Source organism: Anoplolepis gracilipes, chromosome 7 (assembly GCF_047496725.1).
Source record: "Anoplolepis gracilipes chromosome 7, ASM4749672v1, whole genome shotgun sequence".
Taxonomy (NCBI): Eukaryota; Metazoa; Arthropoda; class Insecta; order Hymenoptera; family Formicidae; genus Anoplolepis; species Anoplolepis gracilipes.
The window spans coordinates 3,611,243-3,639,129 of NC_132976.1; the positions used below are offsets into that span (position 1 = coordinate 3,611,243).

Sequence of the window (27,887 nt, forward strand, 5' to 3'; positions counted from 1 at the left end):
TTGATCAACTTTATTATTAATTCGTTATTCGTTTTGTGTCTGGTGTGCATCAAAATTTGGACGTCGCGCTGGAATGGCGAACGAGACAGATACAGTTAAACCTCTTTATTCTTAGTACAGTTCTGTATTTTTAACATAGTTCATTTCCGTATTTCTTAGCACGATCAAAATGACATTTTCATAGTTCGGTTCGTGTTGCTTGCACTTCCTGCATTTCTTTTCTGTCTCCATTTCCGAAGTATGCCATTCGAAAAAAAAAAGTGTCCACAATAGGGAGTTTGCTCCGTCTGAAATGTTAAGAATAAAGGAGCGAGTCGACATATATAGGTGCGGTTGCGCGCGCAACAATGGCGGTTGCAGCAGACGACAGCTGATGCGCGGGAGGGGGAAGAGGGCAGGAGATGAACGCGAAAGCATGGTAAAGCGGTGAGACACGCGTTTCTCTTTCTCTCTCTCTTTCGATCGTCGCGCGACCGCCCCGCGAAGAGGGTGGTCCGGGTATTCGCGCCACGTTCGTCGTCCACACGGGGCCGTCCACGGCGGACGAATTTCGACCGATCTCGCGATCGAGGGCGGAAGGGGGGAGGGGCAGGGAAGGGGATGTCGCAGGACGCAGAGTGCTCGTTCGCCGGCTGCGCGCTTCGCAGTTTGAGTGTGTTTGAGGCCTGAGTGAGTAACCATGAGCCCGGGGCCCTTCCTCGTCGTACGAAGGTTCGCTTTCGATTAATCGAGACGTATCTCCTATCTCCTCCTCCCGGAGATATCCATGGGAATAACAATATAACGCAATCTCATATGTCATATTTCATTTGTAGAGCACGTGGTACCACGCGTATCGTTACTATCATTCTGAGAATTTCCTCCAGGCGATTTTAGTTCCCTGTTATGTTTTTCTTGATATGTACAAATTTATTAATTACGAATATGATTATAATATACAAGAGTTCAATTTTATGTGAGATATATAATGGACCTCTCAGAATGATCCTAAAAATCCTTTCGTTTCTACAAACATTACAGTTAACTGAGGTTCGACTGATTTTTTTTTTTTTCTATCCTTGTCTAATCTCGTTAACAAAAGAGAGAGAGTTGCAATTCATATATATTATATATTTATATATACGTTAAAAAATATACTTAAAAAACCATGTGTGTATGGATAGATTTTTTAATCATTTTATTTGACTGGTAAAGAACGTCTGCAATTTCATATAAATTTTATATATATATTGCGTTGAGATTCATATTTTTATTTTAATCTTCTGCATGTAGAATTATCTATATTACCTAATTAATGCTCTCTCGATTATTACTTTATCGGGATATTTATAAAAAAAAAAGTCGAATCTCTTAAAGAAATTGACTATTCGTAACAAACACTCAGCACATTAGTATAGTTCATATTAGCCGATCGATATACGAAAGTTCAAAGTTGACTTATCACAAAATCGAATCTTTTGTTACGAAGAACAACTTGTATCACGATGAGTTTAAGTTACATATCGTAAGGAAAATAGAAAGATGTAAGAATATTTTTCTATAGTTTAGCTTGCAACAGGCCATTTTTTCTTCGCGTATCTATATGTCGATGTTATTTTAATTTTTCGTTGAAGAGCGAACACACGTGTGATCTTGTCGAGCGCAACTTAAATATCCGCGCCACGAGGGGAGCATGCAACGCCATCGTTACATGCAGTGCGCGATGCACTTTAGTTTGACGTCTCGACCGCTAGGCGGTTATTACCTTGTACCTGGCTGCGATTATTTAACTAAATAATTACAAAAGTTGTATTAAAAGTTTTTCGATAGACGCAGATAATCGTCATACGTGATAAGCGATTTTTTTCCTTTATTATAAAATTTAAATATTCAAGATTGGATAGTTTGTAGTCGTACTTGTAATATGAATTTATCACTGTAGTGTTTCTCGCGAGTGCTAAAGTACGATGCAATTCGTATATAAGGATGAACCTTACAGAATGCTTACGGGTAGTCTGATGCTTCCCAGGGAAAACTACGAACGCATATATGCGGCCTTCTTCGCTTTATATAACGATGTCTCTGTTCAGCATCATAATCCAGTACTCACGTTCAGTTCGAAAACCACGTGCGTACAGGTTTGAAACCACAAAAAAAAAATCGGGTCGGTATTGCTTGTTTGTCATTTAAAGAACGACTGAGGAAGCGAAAGTTGGACTATCTATTTTGCAAAAAATTTCAAAATATTTTGTCCTTTCTCAATATTCTCGTGAAAATTTTGCGGAAACTTGTATCGTTTAAAATTTAAAAGATACAAATTACATATTTAAAAAATCATATAATTACATATTTAAAAAAAATAAAATTTTTGTGAGTCAGTTATTCTTTCTCTGTGTCTTATTTTATTTTTTTTTTATTTAAAAATTATTCATTATTGAAAAATATGATCTTTTGACAGAGAGATGTAAGTTTTCTAGAAAAAAACCGTCTACAAGTTTTTTTTTCCTCTTTTAACAACACTTGCCACGTGGACTAAAGGGGCGTATCCTAAGCAAACGTTGACCGAATAGATAGACGAGGAAACTCGAAAGATAGTTTATTTTGAGATCTGGTCATGACCGAGACATGCACGAGATTTGAGTCGCGAGTACGAGATATCTACGCGCGAGAGGGGGAGGAGGAAAAGGCGAGGGGGGCAAGACTACTCTTGTCAAACAGGTCGCCGACGATTGTCTCGCATTCTATCGCACGAGCGTGTGTGTATGACGCGTTCGAGTAGGAAGTAAGACGTTTGTTTTCTCACGCGATTCTGAAAACGCAAGGCCTTATTTCTCGTCTTGAGCGAAAAATAACACCGGTGAGTGTCATTCACAAAATCGCGCGGTTTTCACGCTTATCAGATCGAGGAAGAAGATTCATGGAGCAGGAAGATATGAACGGAAACGAGGAAGATGTGAGGAGCGAACGTGGTAGCCCGGAGGGCTCCATCGAGGTTTCGAACACTTCGCTGGAGATGGAAGAGTCGGAGACGGGCAGAAGGACGAGTATTTTCAAGTATTACTCGTACAAGAATTCAGGTGAGTTTTCCCAAGTGCAAATAACGGTAAGTCGGATTCGTGTTAATAAATATCGCTTAGACAGCGCGAGCCAATAAGTAGCTTGAAATGCACGAGAGAAACACTGACATTGCACTGACAGTTGTAAAAAAGAACACGTGGTTATCGCAAAAACAGATTAAGAAGTCGCTCTCCCTGTACATATAGTTGTCAAGATTTTATGTATTTTTCCAGTTAAATTTTGCAAACTCAATAATTTAAATTTAATTATATCAATAGCAAATATTTAATTATAATTTAAATTTAATTATATCAGTAGTAAATCGATGGAATCGTCTTTCACAGTTTGACTTGAAATCCAATAGTTGACGCGATAATACGGAATTCAAAGTCGATTCTATGCATGTTACTCTGGACTTTAGACGTGGCCGGTACGCGATGATAATCAAATGCAGATAAGAATGACGATGTAACTTTTCTAAATTGATTCATGTAATTTGATTTATGCTTATAAGTTTTTTTTGTTACATGCAATTCAATTGATTTTCTTATACTGCAATTTCTGGAAATGGACGAACAAACGAATAAATCACATATTTTCACGTAACTTAAATTAAAAATAAGTCAATAAGTATAAATTAAATGAAAAAAGAATACATTTTTTGTCATTCACTTGTTTGCATTTACTATTCATTAATAATCATCTTGACTGTCATTAGCAGAGTTAAATATGACAACAGTCAATATTATTACGCAACATCGAAAAAATTTAAACTTTAATATGACAGTGAAAATAAATCGTTTAGACGGCGCGAGCCGATAAGTAGCTTGAAATGCACAAAGGAAACATTGACGTTGCACTGACAGTACGTAAAAAAAGGAACACGTGGTTATCGCAAAAACAGATTAAGAAGTCGCTCTCCCTGTACATATAGTTGTCAAAATTTTATGTATTTTTGCAGTTAAATTTTGCGAATTCAATAATTTAAATTGAATTATGTTAATAATAAATATTTAAGCTCTCTAAACAATGGAAGATTTCATAGAGCTATTATTACTTGCAGTTTTATGTATTTTAATTTATTTTTCTTTGATTACATTTTTGCGAGAAAAAAAAACTTTTACACGTAAAAATTATTTCGCTTACAATTGTAGAGAATAATCTTAATTGATATAATTGAGCTCTTCTAAAGATCACGTAATCGTCAGTACGAAAGTATATGTATGTACAAGTGCCAATATTTTTACAGTCACAGTCCTTGTCCCAGAAATACAACGTGATACACGTGTCATCGTATAGGACACGCGAAATATCTATGTTAAATGTTTGTTTCGCTCGAAAGATCTAACGTAATAAATCATCAAAGAATTATGATGCAATCGAATCATTGAAACTTAATTCGCACGTGTAGCATTTATTAATTCTGGTTTAATTGACACTTCTTGATGTTTCCATAATTTTTAGAATAAACAGTTTTATGCGTGACTATATGAATGATTGATAGAAATATATAGATTATGAATATTTAACGAATATTGATGACGTGTAAAATTAATATATAAGAATATATAAAAAAAATATATTTTTGAAAATTTAAATAAGAGAAAATATAAATATTGAATAGAGTTATATAAATATTGAATATAAACATTGGAAAATTTATTTAAGCTATATAAATATTGGAAGAGAGAGAATATGGAGTTTTATAAAATTGATTGAGAATTTATATTACATACAGTATTTTATGCCAAATATCATTCAGATCTTACAAGGATACACGCACACCCACGCATATTTTATCGTTATGGCAAGCGATGCAGAAAATTCTGAGAGACATCAGTTAATTGATTACGCGTACATTGTCGAAAGCCTGTATGTCATTAAGTCAATTTATTTATGATATCGTAATAAGTGCGATACCTTTTTTTCGAGTCGTACAAGTGATAAGCTTTGCTGCAGGTCATCGCAGATACGCAGAGACTCGTTTTATTGGATTTTGAAAGTATGACGCACAAGCAACAGTCTTATAAATATATATAACTATTATACATATTTTTTAGTACATATATAGCTATTATAATATTTTAATCTATGATTCTCAACTTTTGAGTGTCTATACAATACTGCTTAAAGCTGAGATGACAAGATACAAAATTTAAAAGATTAATCATGGTATTTATAATTTAATGATTATAATTATATATTTTGTATCAGATAGACTGTCAAATTTTTTTAAGGGATAAAAGTGAAATTTGATTAAGAAAAAAAAGAGAAAGATAATATAAGCATTTTCAACAATTATTATATAACAAACAGTTAAAAAATTAAGTTACAATCTAAAAATTAAGAAAAAAGCAATTATAAGAAATCGAAATTAAATATAATTAAAGTAATTTGAAAAAAAGAGATTAATTATATAACATTTCGGTTTATTACGGAAAAATACTGGAGATTTTATGAAATAAATAATCTAATAATCTAGAGATATAACAATAAATCGTGACAATAATTAATAATAATCCATGAAATGAATTAATAATATTGTAGGGGGAAATCTTAGTAGAAGTATCGAAAGAAACACAAAAAAGATTTACGACGTCTACAAAATTAATGCTCCTTTAATATTTTATTAATCCTCCCTCTGTAGTCACACTGGGGATTTGAAGGCTCAGTTGAAATTTTAATCTGACATTTCTTCGATTTGAAAGGAAAGCGGAGTCTGGTTCTTTGAATATTTGGCTTAAAAACCTATTGAATAATATAATAGACATTTTGAAAAGTAATGCTGATTTTCTTAAAAGCTTGATTTTTTTTACAAGCCAAGAAAATCTAGATTTAAATTCAAAAATTCACTATGTCTACGGAAGGTGAGAAAAATGTGTCCCTGCAAAGGGCTAATACAAAGTTTCGTGGATTTTTCAATTTTTCATGGATTATCTTTTTCTTTTCAGAAGTTTGGGATTTTTAAAGATTTTTTCTGCTAGCTCTTTGAATGTTTATTTATTTAACGATTATCTGACACTATATAATGGAACCTTGTGACAATGCATCCGATAAATTCTCAATTAATTTTATAAGTCTTTATGAACCAGTATCTAATATCGTCTCTCTCATATATAAAGTATCTAATATCGTCTCTCTCATATATAAAAAAATATACATATATTTTGAGAAAATATATAAATATTTTGCACATTGCGATGACGCACGTGGCAGCGTAAGTTTCCCCGTCAATCAATCGCGCGGGCGCGCGCTGTTTTCGTACGAAATGACGTCACGATTCTCGACATGTGGCCGGCTTCTTCATTCAAGACGAGCCGTGCTTACGCACCCCTGCCATGCGACATAGCTTCACACATTATAGCTCAGCATGATGACGTGAGAGAGAAATATACAAGGGTGAGCTAGAAGGGTGAAAGTAATTACTTATTGATTCGCCAAGAAGTGATGTAAGCAAAGACTTCCTTATTTTGGCCGACGTTTATTACATTCTTAATTTTTCTATCACAACAGAAAATAAAAATAAGATAGCTATTAATATTTATTGTATATTTTAATGATCTTTATCGATATAAATTCGAAATGATGTTGCTTGATTATAATCAATTTTTACGAATCCAATTGATAAAAAAAAAAAAAAAAAAAAAAAAAACACGAAATAATATTGCAACGACGACAATGCAAGCTTATAATATAGAATGCACAAATACAAGGTTGTCACTTATGATCCACATAAATTCCTTGTAACCAAAGTTTTATGTAACTACATACAAAACAATAACGCGCGTTTCTTTTAACTCTCTAATGAGTTATATCTTGTATATACAATTATCATATATATAATAGATAGCAAATTTATTTATTCCTTTATATTTCTTTTTTCATATTTTTTATTCTTCATTAATTCTTGACATTTTTTTAGACTATTATCAGTGGATTTTGCTTAAGTATTTTTATTTAAGAGGATTTTTTTTTCTTTTTCAGACACGATATCGAACACAACAAGGAAAATAGGACCGCTTGTTGGTGTAATTGATGTCGGTACTCGGACTGTTCGTTTCGTGGTAAGAGAATGCTTATCATTAAGTATAGCTTACCGATATAACGTTATCATCATTATAATTTTCCATGCTTCTACGTATTTACTCAAGTTAGAATTTAGTTGAGTTAAAACAAAAATATAATGACTTTTACATCGAAAAGCCGGCGTTAATGATGGATATGTATAATCAATTGCAGTTTTATCATTTTAATAAAATTTTGTCTAATAATTACATAATTTCGTGAATATTCGTCAATAGAATTGTTTTTAAAATAATTATTCTTTTACATAGTTTATTTTAGATATTTCAAGATCTTGCTTTTAAATATTATAGAGGATACGTATAAAAATTTTATTGTTCCGATTAAATTTTCTTTTAATTGAAATAAGTTTATATATTTTTATAACAGATATTTTAGAAAATATAAAGAAATCATGTTTCCTTTTTCAATTTGTTATTATGTACCTTGGACAATCGTCATTATTTTAACGATTCATTACTTAAATAAGTGACAATTATTTTTGTAGGTGTTTAACGCGAAGCATGTTGCGGAGATTGCATCTTATCAAATAGACATCGAACAAATCAGTCCGCAGGAAGGATGGGTGGAACAGGATCCTAAAAATATCCTTACGGCGGTAGAAACCTGCATTAAGATCGTAAAAGATAAATTGAATTTGCTGGGGATGAAAATTGAAGAAATCGTCACCGTAGGTATCACCAACCAGAGGGAGACTACGATAATATGGGACGCAGTTACAGGCGAACCACTTTATAATGCTATAGGTGAGTTCAGATTTTCACGTTTCGCGATAATAATTTAACTGCGAAAGAACATTATCTTTGCTCTGAGAAAAAAAAAAGACTTGTAAAGTCTTATATATTGAACATGTTGTCTTTTAAGAGAAATGTCTGCATTAATTTTTTCATTTCGAAGAAAAAATAATCCGATTCTACCAGAAAATGTTTGATTTCAGTGTGGTCCGATATTAGAACCGATGCGATTGTGGACCAAATTATAGCAAAGTTTCCGGATCAAAGCAAGAATCATTTGAAACCTTTGTGCGGTTTACCTGTCAGTCCGTACTTTTCCGCTTTGAAGATTCGTTGGTTGAAGGACAATTTATCAACTGTAAGAAAGGCAATACGTGAGAGACGATGCAAAGTGGGAACTATGGATACCTGGATCATTTGGGTAGATGATGAAGAGATATTATAGAATTATAGCGAAACGTTAATAGAGATTAACGAGTATGATTCGAATTGAGCTTGTAGATTATTGTATTAATCAACATTTGCTAATGTTTGACGTTGAAGTAAAATATCGTTAATATCAGGTGACAGGTTGAATTATGCTGTATATTATAAGCATGACTCGTTATTTGATATTCGACTTATCTTATCATAGACAAATTAGCGTCTTGAAAAACAAATTCTTGATCATCGAGTTATTCGTCAATAACGTATCTGGTTGAGGAAATCTTACGGCTTAAGAAATTACGTAATTAATGTTGGAATTTGTTCTAGAATTTAACAGGGGGCAAAGACGGTGGACTTTACATTACCGATGTAACGAACGCGTCGAGGACGATGTTGATGAATATAGAGACGCTCTCTTGGGATCCTACATTATGCAGATATTTCGACATTCCTATGCAAATGCTGCCGGAGATCAGGAGCAGCTCTGAAATATACGGCAAAATCTCGATCCCTCCTCTTTCTGGCATTCCCATATCAGGTGTATGTAAGATTTTGCGAAAAATAATAAAGTAGAAAATGCGCGTTTCTCTATTACATTTTCTGTTTGATTTCATGTTCTGATTGTATCAGATTTTAGGAAACCAACAATCAGCTTTAGTAGGACAAAATTGTCTGAAAAAAGGGCAAGCGAAAAACACATACAGAAGTGGTTGCTTCCTCCTATGTAACACAGGACATACCGTACGTAATATCAAAATATTCATATAAAAAGATTTTATTTGGTCAACACTTCCCTAACAATTTACATTAAAATGCCTATCAATCATATTTTATCTTACTGATATTTTTTTCAGAGAGTATACTCATCTCATGGATTGGTTACGACTGTCGCATATCAGTTAGGTCCGAAGAATCCACCTGTCTACGCGTTGGAAGGTTCGATCGCGGTTGCAGGTGCGGCCATTAAATGGCTGCGGGACAACATGAAACTCATAAAAGACGTCCATGAAAGCGAGCACTTGGCGCAAAGTGTATTTAGCACAGGGGATGTCTACTTTGTGCCCGCCTTCACGGGATTGTATGCACCTTATTGGAGAAAAGATGCAAGGGGGTAGGCACAAATTCCTACGCGTCTTTTTCTCTTTCTTATTCTAGATATATAAACATAAAAACTGAAATGTTATAATTGGATTTTTTAGAAAATATGTTAATAGTGTTATTTTTAATGACATAATGAAAATGTTTTGTTTATTTGAAAGATTTTAATCCTGGATGAATTAATAAATATATGCTTTTATGTATGCATATATGTTTGAACAAAATGTCATGTTTTTTCTTCTAGAATAATTTGTGGGCTTACCGCATTTACCACGAAGCAACACATAATCAGAGCGTCCCTTGAAGCAGTCTGTTTTCAAACTAGAGATATCCTCGAGGCGATGCACAAGGATTGTGGATTTCCGTTAACGAAGTTAAACACGGACGGGAAGATGTCGACTAATAATCTCCTTATGCAACTGCAGGCCGACTTGTGCGGTACACCAGTATGTAAGTATGCTGGTTGTAAATCATATAACGGCATTTATGAGTGAAATAATACGATTATGTAATAGTACACTATTTTGATCTTTTTTATATTTCTGGATATTGTTAATTATATTTATATTTTGACATATGTGTACAGTTAGATCAACTATGCCCGACATGACGGCTCTAGGCGTAGCGATGGCTGCAGGACACGCTGAAGGAATAGACGTATGGAATCTGGAAGGCGAGGAAGTAGAAACAGTGTCAACCGATACTTTCCTGCCGACTACCACGCCAGAAGGTATACAAGCTTTCGAATTAAAGGATTTAAATTCTTCGTAATTTGTTTTTCTATAAATATATAATTATTTTACTTTATATATGTAATATATTTTATAATTTCTAAAAAAAAAACATGATACAATTTTTTTCTTTTGTAGAGAGAGATGCGAGGTATAAGAAATGGAAAATGGCAGTGGAAAGAAGCTTAGGTTGGGCTGCAGTAAAAAAGTCTGACCAAATGACAGGTAAATGTAAAACTCTTGTACAAGTAAAATCCAAAATGTCTGGAATAAGGCTGCTATGTCAATTAATAATTAATTTTTCTTTGAATAAATAGTCAGATTTAATTGTAATAACGAACATTTATAGATCAACTCTAGCTTTTTTTTAAACGAGAATACTTTTAAATCTTTTAAACAAATATTAAAATGAATTGAAGATGATATATATACTTAATATAAATAGGAAAAAATTACACAATTTTTCTCTTAAATCTTTCTAATATAATTTAAATGTTGATATCTGGATAGTTATATAAGCACCTTTGATGATATTCATCCATGATAAAAAATATATAAATTGTTTTTATCGTTTCCTATTTTTTTCATTGTGTACAATTGTATACACAATATATAATATTGTCTTAATGTTTCAGATGAAAGATATTGTATACTAGCATCCATTCCTGCAAGCTGCTTTCTACTTTCAAGCTTTATTCTGTTACAATTAAGTGATTATATGACAAACCGGTGACGGCAAATAAACATTATCGAAGCACAAGTTACTCTAGCTGGCAGGTAGCCCTGATTCCAGAAGAAAGTTTAGTGAAGTGACTTTTAAAATTTGCTCAACTGTGAGTGTTTACGCAATGTGAGTGATGCATATGTCGATGAATACTGTATTATGAAATGATTAGAAAGATAAAATTGCTATGGATTATAACTGTTATAGATATGTTCCATAGATTTCAGTGCGCTTTAATGACGCACTATATTCGATGATCAAAAAGAAATGTATCCACAAAATATCCTGATTTATTCTCTAGATTAGTAGTGCAGTCTAAGTGCTTGTTCTAAAGTGCTGTATCGTTATAATGCACCTCTATCTATACAATTTCACTTTATATTCTTTAAAATAATGATATCACAAATTCTATGGAATACAAGTTTACTTTATCATACACACATAATTTAACATTTTTTTATTATTTATTTTTAAAATGCATCTTTACGTATAAAATTTTAAATTATATGTATCATACAAAATAAAGACATCTCCTTATTTACTCTCCATTTATTGTGATGTAAATTTTACTAAATTTACGTAATTTTATTAATTTTTTTCTCTTTTATATTGTTAATAATACTATGAATGAATATATTCAGGCTGAAGTAAGTTCTTAAGCATAGTTCATACGATTTATTATCTTAAATGATTTAAAGAAAATAACAATTCTTTGACAAAGATGGAGATTATTATTATTATAATTTTGATAAAGATAAAAGGAAGAGCAATTGTTTCAATAAAATAATTATTTAGATTTTACGCGATTAAAGAAAACACTGGCTAATAAAAGACAGCAAGCTTGTAATATATTAACGATACCTACAATTGCTCACATCTCGAATCGGTTGATGTAATGTTGTTGATTAAAAAGGAATTAATTCAAAGTAAAGTGTAATTTTTTTTTTTGCAAAATATTTTTTTGCTGACAAATATTTTCTGTCAAACTGTCTATATTATTCTGATGTGAATATGAATTTAAAATTGAGAAATTCCAGCCAAGTAAATTTGAAAAAAAGTAGGATATAAGAATGGAATATTCCAATTATTCTGCCTTATTGCAAGAATTTTATTTTTATTTGTTTGAATAAAGAATATTATTAGAGATTATACTTATTTGAATATAACATTATTTATAACCAATTAATATATATAAAATATATAATAAATACAGTATTTATTAAAATAAATAATCTATTATGTTATTAGTTATAAAATAAATTTGAAGGAAGAAAGAATTTTCTTTATTCTCATTTAATACTCTCTACGTAGTACAAACTTCGCATTTGAATCGCGCGCCAAAGCGCCACGTGGCGGCGAATCCGCGAAGTAGGGAGAGAACGCAGCTCGTCGCGCGCTCTGGCTCACAGCTCGCGGTGCTCGCACTCGGTCCCGCTCGTTTCGCATCACACGGTCCGCGTCAGTGTCAGTATCATCGATAGTCGCCGCGAGTCGTCGTGGAGAGCATCCGGCTTGTGGGGGGGCCCCGTGTCCCCGTCGCGCGTCTCTGGCCAGGTCGTGTTTGTACATGTATGTGCTCTGTGTGTGTGTGCGTGCGCGCGTGGCCAAGTGAGATAAATTAGGATGCGGTATCGTGCGAGGTTCCGGTGCTGCTGTTGCATCCCGTGTTGTCCGCGGCTTCGCGGGGACGTTGTTGCCGTCGTGGCCGCGGTGGCCGCGTCCCGCTGAGATATGCTCGACGGTGGTGGTGCTGGCCGATCATCCGTCGTACACTCCGAGTGCCGTGTGTGTGCGTGTGTGTGCACGGGTTAACCTCAAGTATATATATATATATAATATAACGAGGGTGTTGAAATCAAAAAAAAAAGAAGAAGAGGAAGAGAGAAAGAAAGAAAGAAAAAAAGAGAGAGAGAGAGAGAGGAAGGAACGAACGGGTGTATATGTGTGTGTGAGCGTGTGCACGCGCGCGCGCGCGCGCTGCCAAGAGAGAACGAGGAAGAGAAGATATTACGCACGCACGCACGCACATACGTACATACATACATACATACATACATACATACATACATACATACATACATACATACATACATACATACATACATACATACATACATACGTCCGTCCATCCGTCTGTCAAGATGTCGTCGTCCGGACATAGTAGCCGCGCTCGCGCCGTCCACTCCGTCGGCTCGATCTTCCAGAAACTGCACGGTCGCTTCGCGGACGCGATGACGCCGCCTAAGCTGTCGACTGACAAACGTACCCTCGATAAGACCTGGAAGCTAATGGACAAAGTTGTGAAGCTGTGCCAGCATCAGCGGATGAACCTCAAGAACTCGCCGCCGTTCATCCTCGACATCCTGCCGGACACGTATCAGCGACTGAGGCTCATCTACAGCAAGTACGAGGACCAAATGCACGTTCTGCACGGCAACGAGCACTTTTGCGTCTTCATCAACAATCTCATGCGTAAGTGCAAGCAGGCGATCAAGTTGTTCAAGGAGGGCAAGGAGAAGATGTTCGACGAGACGTCTCACTATCGTCGCAACCTCACCAAGCTCAGCCTCGTCTTCAGTCACATGTTGTCCGAGCTGAAGGCGATCTTTCCCAACGGGCTGTTTGGCGGCGATAAATTCCGCATCACCAAGGCAGACGCGGCTGAATTTTGGAAGGAGCGCTTCGGAAACAGGTACGTTTAACTCTTTTTCTTCTTCTTTTTTTTTTTTTTTTTTTTTTTTTTTTCGATCGCGAAGAATTCTTTTGCGAGCGAGACTTACGTTGAATCTTCCGGAGGATTCTAGTATATTTCCCGTCTCCGGGAATCGCGGGATTGTTGGGAAATTTTCATTGAGGACTTCACGTTCGTAAAATGTTCTTGCTCTTGCCTAGGAGGTCGAGATTACGTCAGATTTTTAGTCAAAATTCGAAAGAAATTTATACGTTTATTGTTATGTAAATTAATGTATAACAGACGATAGATGACATTAGTAAACTGTCAGTATAGTGGCAACAAAAGTACATATAACCACGTGTCAATATAATATTTATTCTAACAATAATATAAATATAACTTTATATATGCGTGCAAAATTCATTGAGAAAAATATATACAGGGTGTCCGGTAATTGGTGAAAAATCTGTTAATGACAGATTCTTGCGATCATTTGGAGCCGATTTTTCTTTCCAATTTTTATCATTATATATCTTTGTAATTAAGCCTTAAATTAAAATTCTATTAGAATATACTCTATTTGAAATTAATTGAAGAATGTAGTTTTGATAATTTTTTTAATTTCAAAAAGTTTAGTTTGCGAAAAGCACCTTTCTTCAATCGCTTATAACTCGGAAATTATTGATGCCTCGACATTTTCGCTGAGGAAAAATCGTTTCCAAATGATCTCAAGAATCTGTCATTAGCAGGTTTTTCACCAGTTACCGGACACCCTGTATAAGTGATTCTGGTACAAGTTCAAAAAAAGGTTTGAGAAATAAAGACTTTACCATCCGTCTTTTATCTTTCAATTTTCATCTCTCTCTTCTTTTCCCGAATTGTTGAAATCTCTATATATCTTATTCTATCTACTATTTTAAAAACTGCTAACTGTAATCCTATATTGCTCTGAATTTGTACATAAGAGTGATCAAATGTCAAGTAATACAAGTCCACTCAAACTCGCGACTTTGAGTTATTAAAAAATTTAAAGTACTCGACAATGTGATATATCATTAACCATAATTTTCACTGAATTCGTTATTTTTCAAAATCATAATCAGATTGCATAGTTAAATCATTTTTATGTATACTCGTATCTCTTTTAAATATTTTAATAATTCGAAATCGAGCAATTCGGGAAAAGAAGAGAGATGAAAATCGAAAGATGAAGGATGGAAGGGGAGAGGGAACAAGAAATTGGAATATTTTTCGGCAAAAAATATGAGAAGGAAGGACCTGTGGAATTTTTGATATCCCATGGTAAATTTTCGAACACGATGCTTGAGAATCTCAAAATTCTCAAAGATTATTAAACGTGGAAAATGACGTTTTTATCTTGACATTTTATCGACATTGTCAATTTTCCTATAATGTTTAATTGCTTTGGACCTGCATTATATTTTTATAGTTGGGATGAAAAAAAAATTATTTCACAACAAGTTGGAGTATAGAATACAAGAAATTTCACGATTCTCGAAAAGATTATTAAAGCATGAAAGAATAAATTTTATCTTGATTTCGATACTTCACGAGTATCTTTGTGCAACGTTTATATGACTCTTAGAATTTCGAGGCTATTTGTAACTAAAGTTCAAGCAAAATTTCGTTTCTTGGAAAGTTTCGCAGTTTCAGAATCTCAGAATTATTCTATTTCAAAACTAATACTTTTTTTTTATCTTGTACAAAAACACTGTCAACTTTCGTGTGATGATGTTCGGCTCTCAGGGTCGAAGATTCCAAAGCTTCCAAACTACGTTCATTCATTCGTTTATCGAATTACAAGGAAAGTCCATCAGCTTTCGAGCCAGCAACTTTGCAGTTGTTGAGCTACGAGAATCCTGTGGTGTTAAGGAAATATAGTTTACTCTCAATGTTTTTACAAGCATCGCGAATTTTCGCAGCTCCTACGCGCGCTCTTATATATTATCTCCGAAACTTTATTGTACCTTGCGTCAAAGTTCAAAAAGGGTTCATCGACTCCTACGAAAGTTTCGAAGACTAAAGTCTCCTTCGAGAATTATTACGGCAATAATACTTCAGGCTTGACACTTTCATCTAACTTTTCTAAGATACAGAAGATATAAATGTTTAAGGATCTAGTTTTGATGAGTGTATATAATACACATCAAATCTTTAAATCCTTTTTCTCTGATATGTTTTATCATACATACACGTTGTATATTTTATTGCGACAAATTTATTAACGCAACGATGAATATGATGACAAAACTTTCCGCGATAGACTGATTAAGAGACTTGGCGATCTCTTGCATCTCACGTCAAGTGAACAAATTCTCTAGTAAAATATATTAGAGGAAAGATATTTGATATAAATCTTTCAAACTAACGTCTAGTTTTGCAGTTATTAAATGCTGCATTTTATCAGAACCGATATAAATTTGGTCCATTTTATTAGTTTACTTGTTAGAAACTCAATCTTGTACATTAATTTTTTATTAATATGCTAAATCAGCAATATATTTTTGTGCGATACTTTTTTAAATGTAAATTATATAATTTGAATAATACAATAATAATAAAATATTTTTTAAAAGTATTAGATTATTCTATGTGTTTGTAGGATTTTAAATCTATTGTATTTATTTTTATCTTTTTTTACCGTGATTTTTGCCATGTCTCTATAATTTTCAACACGTACAAGTTTTAGGAATCAATTTTTTGTTTGCTTTTAAAAAAGTCTATTCGCTCAAAAGTTTTAAACTATTATAAAGGGACTACATCAAAATATTATTTCTATTGTCAAAATATGATTTGATATAGCGAGCAGTTTGTAATAAACAAAAATTTCTATATAAATATAAATTTTATTTCAAACTTTAGCGCTACCAAATGGCAGAGGGCTAGAAACAATGGTGATATATAATATCGATTTTATCTTTTATTACACGCTCGTTTACTATGATTTCTGTCCCTCTCTTTCTTCGAACCTTTGTTTTTTTCCCCGCATTTTTGACACGGTTCGCATGACAACTTGTCCGCCCACGTGCTGCAAACTTCTAGGTGCCCTTCGGGTGAATGTGCGTAAAAACAAATAATAAAGAGATGCACGAGTACAATTCGCACGTGTACGCACCTAACCTAAAATCGTGCGCGTAAAGAGAGGGGGGGAGGACAAGTGAAGGGGAGCAGAAGGGTGGCAAGGGGGAGGGGAAGAGAGAAAAGACTGGGGGGAGGAACGGAGAACCGAGCGAGCGAGCGAGACAACACCGGACGTCTATCGTTGATATTGACATTATTATCGTGCACCGAAAAGCGGGACACGTCGACTCGTGTGCACACGAGAGTCCGTGGACTCTCTATAGAGAATGCGTTTTATCGACCGGAAGCCACGTTCGACGCCTGCACGTGCGTCGTGCAAGGTGGTGGTGTATCGTGGAATTCGCGCTCGCGCGTGCGAGAAGAGAGGAGAAGAGAAGGAAATGAAGAATTTTATTTCAGAAGTTCCAAGAATTCTATTTCCTTTTTTATTTCAATAACGCGAAAAAAGTCGTACAGATGTTATGCGCTTAACACGAGACGAAATGTCCTATATATAATTAGCGTATAAAAATTAATACTATTGTATTTCGGATAATTATTTTTTTTTTTTTTGTTGGATAATTGTATATAATTATTTTATGAATTTTATAATTTATATATAATTTTGAAATTATTTTACAATTTTACATTATATATAGTTATTTTATTTAATTATATTTTCGGCAAGGAATACAATGGTATTTTGTACCTGAGAAATACTATATTGTATACGTATTGAAATTTTAAAGAAAGAAAAATGTGGTGCAAGGCATCGATTGATATTTGTTCCTTTGGTATTCTTTAGATTTAAGGGTCGACAGGACCGGCGAGAAAATTCCAGCGTCACTATCACCAACATTGAGAAATAAATTCTCATTCAATGTGTTGGTGTATGTCTGTACACGCACAAATATAATTGCATTTCGAGACAGATAAGGACAACCTTATTGTCTCTCATTGTCTCGTCTTAGCAAGAGGTGTCTTACCAACATCGATTCGTTAGCTGTATTTTAAGTACAGATAGCGATATTCGTAGTTCTAATATTTAGCCTCAAGAAAGTCATATTCCTTCATGAACCTATTTTTAATATATTCTTTACAAAAATAAGAAACTACGTATAGAGTCGGATTTTGCATTTTTGCTCTTAAAAATTTATAATTGGGGGGACAGCTACACCTGACTCTCGGCAACTCGCTTTCAGCAGTACGTTTTTTAGAAATTTTATATCGACCTTTTTTCCAAAAAATCACTCTATACGTAGATGAAAAGGATTTTGTTGATTACAAATATCAAAATTTTATTGCGATCTTTGTTGTATTTTGGCCAAAATGTGAGAATTACGAATCAGTCTCTGCGAGAGGTTCTCCACAGTGTCTCCTGTCGACCCTTAACAGTAATTAATTTTAATGTAAATTTTATGATACTTTTTTCAAAGTATAAAAAATTTTTAAATGAATTTTTCTCTTTATCGATAATATCGAAAATAGACAATCAAGTTTTTCTCGCGCAGCATTTTGCTATTTTTTTCAATATTATTGTCCATTATTTTTAACCGCCGGCCGTCAGAAGTGAAATACAATATTTTCCTCCTATTAAAGCTCGTTTAAAATTTCATGACGCGCTTGAATGTGTCACTTTTATTGCATGCGGTAGAAATAAAAGAAGAATTATTTATATGCGTGTACTTTGTAAAAATTGTTAATATATAAAAAAAGAATTACGTGAATGCATGTGTTCTGCAGCAATTTTAATATGTAAAAATTATAGTATGTAAAACTTGTATACATCCTGTAAATATTGTATTATGTATATGCGTGTTGTTGAAGTATCTCGGAATACATATCTCGGTGTTGCTTTCGGAAAGTCGAGGGAGAAGAGAGAAGATCGTCGCCGTCGCGATTCTCTGACGTCAATCGCGTGTGCTTGACCCGGGACGTCGCGATTTAATGCATTCGGCGGTAATAAATGGCGGAGAGGATGCTCTATCCGGTGTCGGTCGAACTTTGCGGTTTTGCACTATCGTCGTGCACATGTATTATACATATACACAGTTACAAAGAAAGGTACCGTATGTCGTGTCATCGCGCTCGAAACGGTAAATGCACTCTCTTGTTGGCTGCGTGTCGTATACGAGGCTGACAGATATGTGCCGTTGTATTAGCATGAAATAACTTCCGGTGTGACGATTCCCTCTTCCCTCGATGTTGGCTTCGACACGTCCGGTTTGTCGAACTTGCCGTTACTTGTCGAGAAATTTGTCATAGTTTGCGTTCGCGGATGCACCGTAAGGTTGTCTTTACAGATATATGCTCGAGAACAAACAAGAAGATTATATCAATGCGTTTTTATGACGGTACTTTTTTTTTCCGGAACGGAAAGCTCATCGTGCGTCGACAATTTTTTCTCTCGCGAAGCTAATAATCGATTCTCGGATCGTATAATTGAGATTTAAAAATTATTGAAAATATAAATAATAAATAATATAAAATTATATTTATAAACAATATGAGATTCACACAGTATGGATATAAAATTGTGAAGACAGAAAAAAATAATCGATAATGAGTTGTGTATAATTTTCTTATAAAATAATTGGAAATATATACATGAGGATCAGATTTTCATCCTCATTATAGTAGTCGAGGGTTAATTTTCTATCGATTTCACCGTAAGTCGTTAAGTATTAATATCGAGGAATATTAATAGAACGGCAGCACACACATACAAACACAAGATACAAAAGAAAAAAAGAAAGTCGATAAAGCTCATATTATAAAATTATTACTCGCACATGTAATTTCCAAAGCGTTCTCCAATAATTTTATATTTTTCGCTATTCATTTGATTAATGATTTTTTAAATCCCGTTTTTCTCAAGATATGATTTTAATGAAAGATTATTCGTCAAGAAATGCTACGAAGTATCTAACAAAAAAAAAGGGCGATTGTTTAATATATATGAACAGTATTATGCGATTAATTATTATTCTGAATATATTATATTAATTATTATATTAATATTTATTATATTAATTATTATGTTAATATATACTACATATTATATGTATAGTATACATATATACAATATTATACTATATATTATATATGTTGTATTTAAATTTTACATTAGATGTACTTTTTATATATTATATGATACAATATATTATTGTATTAATTACTTTATTAAAATTCTAGAAATTTATTGCATAAGGTCTTGATGCTAAAGAAATCTTTGAACAAACGAAAGAGGACTTTTTTGGATATTTGTACTCTAGTTTCAGGAATGATTTCATTACGCTGCTTCTTGACGAAATCTTCGCACCTTGCGAAACTCGGTTTCCGGCATATGTACATACATACGCACGCGTTACATCCGGCGACCTTGCGACCACCCGCGCGGATCGTCCCCGATACAGTATCGACCGTTATCCCCGCGGATGCGCTCTTTCGGTATTAATGGGAAAATGTGCGCCGGGGGAAAATATATACCGTCTCTGTGATCTCGCGTGGCGTCGGCGGCGACCGTGGCAACTTATATGTCGCGGCCGGTTATATAAATAAAACGGCGAGAGACTCGCGCGAAACGAGTCTCAATTCATGAATGACCGCTTGGTCGGCGTGGTGTGACGTACGTCGTCGTCGTTTCGTGCACGCGCTCGACGAAACGACATCGAACCTTGGACATGCGCGTCGCGATGCTTGAACCCTCGTATACGACGTGCGAACGCAAAATTATTTTCATGTAGTTTTCAAGGATACCGAGATCACTTTTCCATCTGTGACGTTCGGCTCGACTAGAAGAAAAAAAAAAAAAAAGGAGAAACGATAGGAAAAATACTTAATATATTAATTTTTTTGCCTCGCAAAATTCGAGAGAAAAAAATATCTACTTTATATATATGTATTATGAAACATAATTACTTAAAAGTGAATTTATTTGATAATATTCGTGAGAAAAGTTGGTTTCTTTTTATTACCTTAATCTGTGCGAATATTTATGGAAGAAATTGGAACGCTTTGTGTAATTTTAAAATATATTATTCTTTTAAAAATACAACGGTCGAGATGAAATAAAAATATTGTCATGAATGAACCGTAAAACCATAATTTAGGGAGAATTTTGCCGACATTTTTATAATTTAACAATATTACAAAAAACTGCAATCTCATTATCTTGGTTTTTATCATAACGATATGAATGAATAAAATTATACAATATGTAGATTGTAGAGAATGTTAAAAGTAGGTCTAATGAAAAATGTAACGGAATACATATACAGGACTTGTCTTTATGTACGAAAATTTAGATGGTTTTTATATGACAGTATTTCTATTTCATCTCGAGAAGTTGTATTTTTAAAAGAATGTACATATTTTAAAATTACGTAACAGTATTCAAATTAAGGTAATAAAAAGAAACTAACTTTTTCATGAATATTATTAAGCAAATTCACGTTTAAATGATTATGTTTCATGTATAAAATAAAGTATTTTACTCTCTCAAATTTTGTGAAGCAAAAAATTAAATATTAGGTATACCTATGCATTATTACTTTTTGTATTAGTACGTCGAGAGTCAAATGTCTCTCCTAAATTACCTTAACCCAATTTTTGTAGTATCATAATTTTGACCACAAAAAAAAAAGAAATAATTTTATGAAAAAATTAAATTGGGGAATACATTATAATACACATTTAAGATATTGCATATAATAATATACATATTGCAGGCATCTCACTTTATTTATTCTGGAGCGAAAGGTGCAAAAAAAAAAAAATATTAAACACGTGTCGCAAAAATTCCATTGCAAATGCATGCAATATTTCTCCAACGGAGAAACGGCTTCGCTCGCATAGGATGCGGATGATTGCGGCGCGATTAGCATACGAGCGAGCCGCCTCGATTACGCCGATGCGCGAACCTTCAGCTTCCGGTCAAATGATCCGCGAACATCCGGTCCCGGCGTGCGCGTACACAATGCCGGGCTCTCTTAAAAGCCGTGTGCAACACGCCTTGTGACAGTGTCGTAACTCGTAACTAACCGGGGAGCTATGCCCCCGGATCGCTCCAAGTTTTATCTTCCGGTGACTAAACGGGGTCGGATAGAAGTGGGGAGGGTAGGAGGGAATATCATTCGTGACTCGAAACGCGCACACGAATCTCATTAGCCTGGTAAATTTTTTACGAAAAATTCTTACCTTGAAGGGGATTGAAAATATCATCTAGATTTCTAAGAGTATGAAATATTTATCTTTTAAGCAAGAGCAGATTTCGTTTTTAGCTTACCGAATAATCTTTTATTTTTAGATGTCGGGAGAGATTAATTGAGAGAGTGAGAGAGAGACGTGCGACTTTTTTCGAATAAAAGTTTGCAAGTTTCTCTCGTTTCTTTCCGATTTCTTCTTCTTTCATTTTTCTCTTTCGAACACGTCAGATACTTTTCCCTCGCCAAATTGTAGCTATGTTTGATCTGATAAGGATATCTTTGATGTGCGTAACTTTGAGAGCGTAAATTATAATGTTAGAAATGCCTATTCAAGTTTCATATTTCACAAGATTTCAGTTTTACGTATAAAATGCTAATATATAAATATTTTTTCCAATTTCCCGATGCGTTACAATAGTATTATTCAAGCTGCAAAGAATAGAATTCTTAAACTAGTATACAATATTTTTTATAACGAGCTCAATTTTTTCGTCATCTTATAAATATAGAAAATTGAATTCCAATCGTCACAATTTATCAAGGATAAATATTCTATCAGTTTGAATGAGTTCAAATTTTTATATTTCTCTATTTGAACTCATTCGTATTAGAAGAAAAATATTTTGTTTTTGGAGTAGTTCCAAGTTAAAAGTTCCAAATGAAAATATATATTCATAGATGTATTTGCTAGAAAAACTGTTCTTTGGCAAACACTATTCTCATAGTTTTGATATAATATTGTTACAAGTTTTTGAGAAAATAATTTTTTAAAATGGACAAAAATTACAATCTGAAAGATTGGCTCGCAAAACATTGATATATGCATTGAAAATTACAGAAACATGGTAAAACACATATGATAAAAAACTAATCAGATTTAGAAACCTACAAACTATAGAATGACGTAATATTCTAGGAAACAGCATATCCAGCGCCATTTTAATTAAGTAATTCGCCAAAGAGAGTCACGAAAAAAAGCCATTCAAAAAAGAACAAAAACTACAAGTCGATTTAACATACAAACGAGCGACGAGAGAATGTACTCAGACTACAGAAGCTTCTGACGACTAAATTAACTAATCTATATCAGGTCTGATAAAGTGTGACGTTTAATTACTGAGAAATAGAGCGAGGGGAAGAGTGCCATCACTTTAGGAGACTTAGGTTGTCATCGATATAAGGTATCTCTTTGAAAAACATGAAAATGGAATTCTCAGGATTTCTTTTAGCTGGAAAAATTAGAGAAGTCTTATAGCATTTTTTATTTGGATTCAGAGAGTTTTTTTTATTTTCTTTGATATAATTTTACTCTCATATTACAAACAGTCAGTCAAATTATTAATTTGGCGTTTAAAATATATTATAATTATATAATTTATGTAAAACATGTAATATATAATATATTATATAAAATATATAATATATTTTTATTAATACAATCAATGTTTTAACAAAATATTAAATATTTAAGGCAGTGCATCCCTTGTAATTTTTAATGTTAAATAAATAATAAAATGAAAGTTTCATGCAAGTGAAAAATGTCTATCTCATGAAAATTATTCAGTTTTTTCATTACATTTACAAATCTACTTCAAATTTAAGAGATTCTGTATTTTTCCTTATTTGTATGAGAGAAAAACGTTAAAAGCCGCATGCGATAAAACATTTATTTTAGAGAAATTTATATAAAAAAAAATATCTAAAATATTCTATTTACCTGACCTTTTGAATCAAGAAACTTTTTTAAAAATTAGGGAAAATTAGGGAATTCAGACACTCTGCGATGTTGATGTATGTATCTTCTTTTTACATACTTGGACTTCTCGGAAATTCCTGGACGAGAAGACACGCGCGTCGGCGATTCGCTCGCGTGTGAACACGCTCCGATACATCTCTCTGTCACGCGTGATCGTGCACATGTGTACATATATGTATATACACATTTATATGTACATACGGTCGAAGCGACAGGACCGAAAGGCGGCCGACCGGGTCCCTCCCCGTCATCGACGGCGGCCGGCGAGTTAAGCTCACATCCGCACGTGAGTCGAAGCGGAAGGAAGGGGACGTGACGTCGCGATTAAGGCGAATTAAACGAGTGAATTGTATGAATCGGCGAGCACGGAGGTGGAGTCCGTCCACATACACACACACACACACACACACAACATGTACACCGGGGCCCACGTTTATCGGCCGGACTTGAGCTGTCTCTTATTAAAGTTGCCTAAGATCGAGCCGATTAAGCGTCATCGCGCGTCGACCCGTAGTCGACTTTGCTCTTTCGCGTTTGGTTCTTCCTCTTCTTTCTTTTTAACCCTTTCGATGTATATCGATAAATACAAAAGAGTCTTGACATACTTGTTTGTCCAGCTGTTTCTAGATTTCGAGCATTTTTTCCGATAAATAAATATCGCTCCCGAGATACAGAACTGATTAACTAACTTTTTTCCCTTTCGCTTCAACTCTTTTTCTCTCTCTCTCTCTCTCTTTTTCTGCAGTTAGATAAGATATCTCTCAGTATTCTCTCGACCTTAATTTCAATCGGAGCATTCCGTTATCAACGATTTGGAGTAAATCTAGTCTTCGGGGATTCAGATAGATCAGATGATCGAGATGCAAGGTGACTTTATACGTTTGGCGTATACACAAGATCCGTTTTTAAAATCGCGGCGACATTTACATCCGATGGGATCGGAAATGTCAGAGCGGAAATATCCTAAAGTAGAACACCGTTCGATAAAACGCCGATAAACGTAGTTTTTAATGGGGACAACGAAGTCGTTAGTCTGGAGGGAGAGAAGGGGGGGGCTAGGGGCTGACAACGCGTGTCACAGAGGTTCATGCGAGCATGCAGAGAACCTTTTGAACGGACGCAGCATCCTTGAAACATAATTCCAGCCATGTTCCACTGACATTTTCCACAGATGTATTTTTACTGCGTATTGCGTAATTGCATCTGGACGATGGATCTTACACGAGGGGGATGCCGTTGCGAAGAGGAAGGTAGTCCGGGAGGGGGGGGGAGGGGGGCGGATGGAAAATATATACCTCTATACGTCAACGTGGGCGGAAAAGGGTTAAGGGTTGAAATTAGACGCCTTTGACGGCTGAACTTTGCTGATAATCAATCGCACGGGACAATGTGTGACGTGTTCCTGGAAAACCAGGTGCGTCCCCCGCGGAGAGCGTAACTTTCCGTTAATATTGACAACGTCAACATCGACTGCTTAAAGGCTGCCATAAAACGACAATTCGCAGAGGCTATTTTACGTCATCGTTATCGATCAATCTTATCTCGTGCTTTCATGTTTCCGCTGAAAAGCAAGTGAATTAACACGAATAAATTGGCGATTCACATAGATAAGTGTAGAGAGTATTCGTTATTTTATGCATTTATCATTTTGTGAAAAATCAGAGATCGGGTTTCTTCTTGTTTTTTTTTTTTTTTTTTTTCCCCTTTTTCTATTATTATTTTAAAGCTCGTAAAGGATAATTGGAAATGTAAAGAGTCTTAGATTCTCTTACGAGAGATGGTATAATTAAAATGTATTATAATTCCTTTTCTCATCCACGTTTGACATTTAAGTGACTGGTACAGTAATTAAGATTCGAAGAAATAATTGAAGAGGAAAAATGTTCGTCATTGACATTTCTCGGAAATGACGTGAGCTGCCTCTCCGTGCCGTCATTTATTTTATATATAATATATATATAAAAAAAAAAAAAAAAAAAAAAAAAAAAAAACCATTACCGGGTCACTTATAAACATTACCGCCGATATTCCTATAACTTTTACTTGAGCCATCTATTTTTTGTTTCCTCTGAAATCGATATACATATACTTGGAGAAAAATTAATCTCTCACGCTTTACGGGCCTCGCCCTGTAATACAGGCGCGACCTGGTCTTTACATAAAGTTTCTCAACCTTCAAAGGTCTCGCCGGTGACATATCGAGACTACCTCTGAGCCCATGTTTCCCATAAATGTGCTTGGGAAACCTTTCTTTATCTCGACGTTATATCATCTCGCGTGCTAACGGGACAATATAATCGAAATACGCGGGAGCTCTCACGAGGGAAATTGTTCGAAGATAATATGAGAGAGCTGCCGGAAGTGAAAATTTCTTTTCAGGATAGGATTATCGATCGGTTATGTAAGAATCTCGAATTGAGTAGCTTAATAAGTAACGCGCCATTTTTGTACGATAAAATTGTGCGCACGTGTCATAATCGAAGGAAATCCTTCAAATTTTATTACGTCGTTTTATACAGATACTTTTCTTGCATATAACAATTTTATCTAATCAAAAATTGTAGTAGTTTGGGTTTTTTCTCGTAACAGAATATTTACTATATATCTCGATATGACTAATATTCCAGGAGAAATTAATTTCCTTTATAGACGAATCAATCTTTCTCTTCCATCGAAAAAAATATTTGTACTGCGTCGCAAATTATGTACACTGGGTAAAAAAAAAAAAAAAAAAACGATATGGAAATCAGTAAGTTATTTTATTTTTTCTTTTATTCGCAAATTCCATTTGCTGTACGTATATAATAATTTTGTCTTATCAATTCTAGTAGTTTGCATATTTTCTCTTGTAACGGAATATTTACTATATGTCTCAATATCGATTAACAATAAGAGAATTAATTTCTTTTATATTAGACGAATCAATCTTTCTCTCGCATCGAGAAAATCATTTGCGTCGCGTCGCAAATTTTGGATATTTGATAAATAAAACGTGGAAATCGATAAATTAATTATTAAATATAAATTAATAATTATTTTATTTTTTTCCATTCGCAATTTTTAGGATGTATCTTAATATATTCGGAGGTTAGGCATTCGAGAAAGATCGCGATCGTTCTCTCTTCTCCCCTCTCTCTCTCTCTCCCTGTAACCGCGAACGAGATTACCCCCGAGGAGAAATGAAACGTCACGTTGGAGGAGACGACGTTGGAAAAGCGGTGTTCTATGAATGGAGGCGAGCCTCGGATCGGTCGGCGAGGCAAGGACGACTAATTATAGCATTAGTATCTCTCCCTCTCTCTTTCTCTTTCAACTTGGTTTTGTTACATTAACCATGTGCACCGTCCGTCCGCGCATACGTACACGCACACACGCGTGCGCACGTGCATTATGGAACGCTTAGTACGAGAGACCCGAGAGATTACGGTCCAACGATGGAGGACATGACCCATTTTGATCGCCGTCGTCGTCGTCGTCGACGACGTCGACGTCGTCGGCGACGACGACGTCGCCGACCCGGCGTCGGCGCGGGGATACGAATTCAGGACGTGCGTCACGCTTACCCTTGTGCCGCTGTCGACACCTGGCATCTCGCACAAATTACGTCCACCTAACCATCACGACAAATTACGCACACGATTGTTGGACGGATGAGCCGAATATACGAGCGAGATATATGCGAGACACATAAATCTAACGATTACTTGATACAGAGAATGGGAAATATATATATATATATATATATATATATATATCTGGTGAATTAAATCCGTGGAATATTATAGTTTCGAAATTCTGAGCTATGTATGTGATTCAAGTCTAAGAGAAGACAGTAAAATTTTATCAAATAATTAATAATCACATTTCTCCGAGGAAGTTTATCCTGCGAAAAATCTTCAATTTTTAATCGCGAGTAACTATCATTGTCTCTGGTATATAAACGATAATAAATAAATACATTTATAAAGAGAAAAAAATCTAAAAAGTGAGATATACGAGCTTTTCGAGAAACAGAAATTTAACGATTTCACTTTTGATATAGAGAAGGAAAAATATCTTAATTAAATCTTGTGGAATATTATAGCTTTGAAATTCTGAGTTATATGATTCAATTTTAATTGTTAGAAGACAGTAAAATTTTATTAAAGAATAATCGCGTCTTTCTAAGAAGCTTAACTGGCGAAAAATCAATTTTTAATCGAGAGTAATTATTATTGTCTCGACATTTAAAACAAAAATAAATTTACAAGGATAAAATCTAAAACAAAAAGACGAGCGAGATGTACAAACTTTTTGAGAAAACATAAATTTAATGATTATTTAATAGAGAGTGGGAA

General features: G+C 34.3%; 2 protein-coding genes across 6 annotated transcripts in view; both read left to right on the forward strand.

The window, feature by feature from the left end:
* The first annotated feature begins 440 nt into the window (after positions 1–440).
* On the forward strand, positions 441–11,384 carry LOC140667777 (glycerol kinase 3). 2 transcript variants are annotated; one of them, XM_072896013.1, is made up of 12 exons: positions 441–711; positions 2,880–3,056; positions 7,021–7,100; positions 7,607–7,865; positions 8,057–8,274; positions 8,607–8,819; positions 8,910–9,020; positions 9,134–9,390; positions 9,622–9,827; positions 9,964–10,107; positions 10,247–10,333; positions 10,744–11,384. In XM_072896013.1, exons 2-12 carry the CDS (start codon positions 2,897–2,899, stop codon positions 10,839–10,841), a joined length of 1,833 nt encoding a protein of 610 aa, XP_072752114.1. In that variant the 5' UTR covers positions 441–711; positions 2,880–2,896; the 3' UTR covers positions 10,842–11,384. The 2 variants fall into 2 exon arrangements, with proteins under 2 accessions (XP_072752114.1, XP_072752115.1); XM_072896014.1 differs by having other exon boundaries at positions 441–669.
* Positions 11,385–12,254: 870 nt separating this feature from the next.
* Cbl (E3 ubiquitin-protein ligase CBL) overlaps positions 12,255–27,887 on the forward strand; it is a 30,836-nt gene continuing 15,203 nt past the window's right edge. For 2 of the 4 annotated variants that reach the window (XM_072896008.1, XM_072896009.1), the window contains exon 1: positions 12,255–13,524. In XM_072896008.1, coding sequence (XP_072752109.1) covers positions 12,974–13,524 — 551 coding nt within the window. In that variant the 5' untranslated portion in view covers positions 12,255–12,973. The remainder of the gene's footprint in view (positions 13,525–27,887) is intronic. The other 2 variants (XR_012047072.1, XM_072896011.1) reach the window with 1 other exon arrangement.

Coding starts and splice junctions, on each gene's coding strand:
- LOC140667777 (XM_072896013.1), top strand. CDS start 2,897: ATGGAGCAGGAAGATATGAACGGAAACGAGGAAGATGTGAGGAGCGAA. Junction 3,057..7,020: donor TTACTCGTACAAGAATTCAG/GTGAGTTTTCCC, acceptor TTTCTTTTTCAG/ACACGATATCGAACACAACA. Junction 7,101..7,606: donor CTCGGACTGTTCGTTTCGTG/GTAAGAGAATGC, acceptor TTATTTTTGTAG/GTGTTTAACGCGAAGCATGT.